The sequence below is a fragment of the Porites lutea genome, chromosome 1 (genome assembly GCF_958299795.1).
Source record: "Porites lutea chromosome 1, jaPorLute2.1, whole genome shotgun sequence".
Taxonomy (NCBI): domain Eukaryota; kingdom Metazoa; phylum Cnidaria; class Anthozoa; order Scleractinia; family Poritidae; genus Porites; species Porites lutea.
Window position 1 is genome coordinate 55,325,080 of NC_133201.1, and position 1,070 is coordinate 55,326,149.

The following is a 1,070-nucleotide window of genomic DNA, read 5'->3' on the forward strand; positions in this document are numbered from 1 at the left end:
TTTCTAAACTTTTTATGCAACGAAAACCATCTTAATTCATTTAATTTTAAGTTTAGTGCATGAATAGTTAATCTGTCCAAAAAATGTCGGCTAGCCATGAAAGCGACTCAAGATCTGTTTCTGTGGTTAATTAATTTTTATTTCCTTGATAAGAAAATTATATGGAAATCTCACAGTAGTTTCATCAGATCATGACTGCATTAAGATGGTCATTAAAAACACAGCATTGGTTTTCTATTTGGCTTTTTCAAAATCTCAAGAAAAGCAAATATGAGAAGGCTAGAGTTGTGTTTGATGTTTGTTTGCGTTTGATGTTCCGAGTTATCAGTATTTCCAGCTACATATTAAACTGTCATTTGAACATGGATTTAATATAAATTTTCAATCGCGACAGGTTGTTATGCAAATGAATGATATAATCTTTTACTTCTCAGTAGTTTTTTTTTTACATACAGTGGGTCATTGATGCCGCGTAATATGTCACTTCGTAATCAACTGGCGCTATCAGAAATTATGTCTTAATATATATAATTAATTATAAAGGCAAAGTTGTTCGTAATCTTTTTATCACAAGACCCTCGAACACTTTTGGCATATAGTGTCTGAGATCGGCGTAAAATGGGCTGCACTAATTCGCACGGGATTGAAAAATCGGTGATTGAACACCCGTTCGCTTCCATCGAGAAAACGGTAATTCCCTTGACCGAGGATCAAATAACAATTGTACGAGAAACTTGGGACATTATCGAACCACACAAGAAAGAAATTGGGGTCAATGTTTACGTACGGTGAGATGAATTTTGCCATAATTGCATGTGACCGCTAGATGTGATATTAAGAGTGAAGTTAGAAGTAAAGGCCAGTATTGTTAACACACCATAGATGTAATTTCGTAAGACTCATTTTTTAAAAAAGTAAGTAAATAAAATACAACATACTGTTTGAAAACCTGCAAACGAAAATGTAATTTAAAAAATAGCATTTTGTCAAGTGTACGAATACACTCTTTTTTTTTATAAGAATGTTGTTTTTCCGGCCCAGGCTGAATATTCTCATTTTTCTGCCGATTT

The 1,070-nt window shown here is 33.3% G+C and overlaps 1 protein-coding gene across 1 annotated transcript in view; it reads left to right on the forward strand.

Annotated features, from left to right (window-relative positions):
* Positions 1 to 617: 617 nt before the first annotated feature.
* Positions 618 to 1,070, forward strand: part of LOC140922277 (cytoglobin-2-like) — a 5,249-nt gene continuing 4,796 nt past the window's right edge. Inside the window, exon 1 of the mRNA XM_073372280.1 lies at positions 618 to 788. Coding sequence (XP_073228381.1) covers positions 619 to 788 — 170 coding nt within the window. The 5' untranslated portion in view covers position 618. The remainder of the gene's footprint in view (positions 789 to 1,070) is intronic.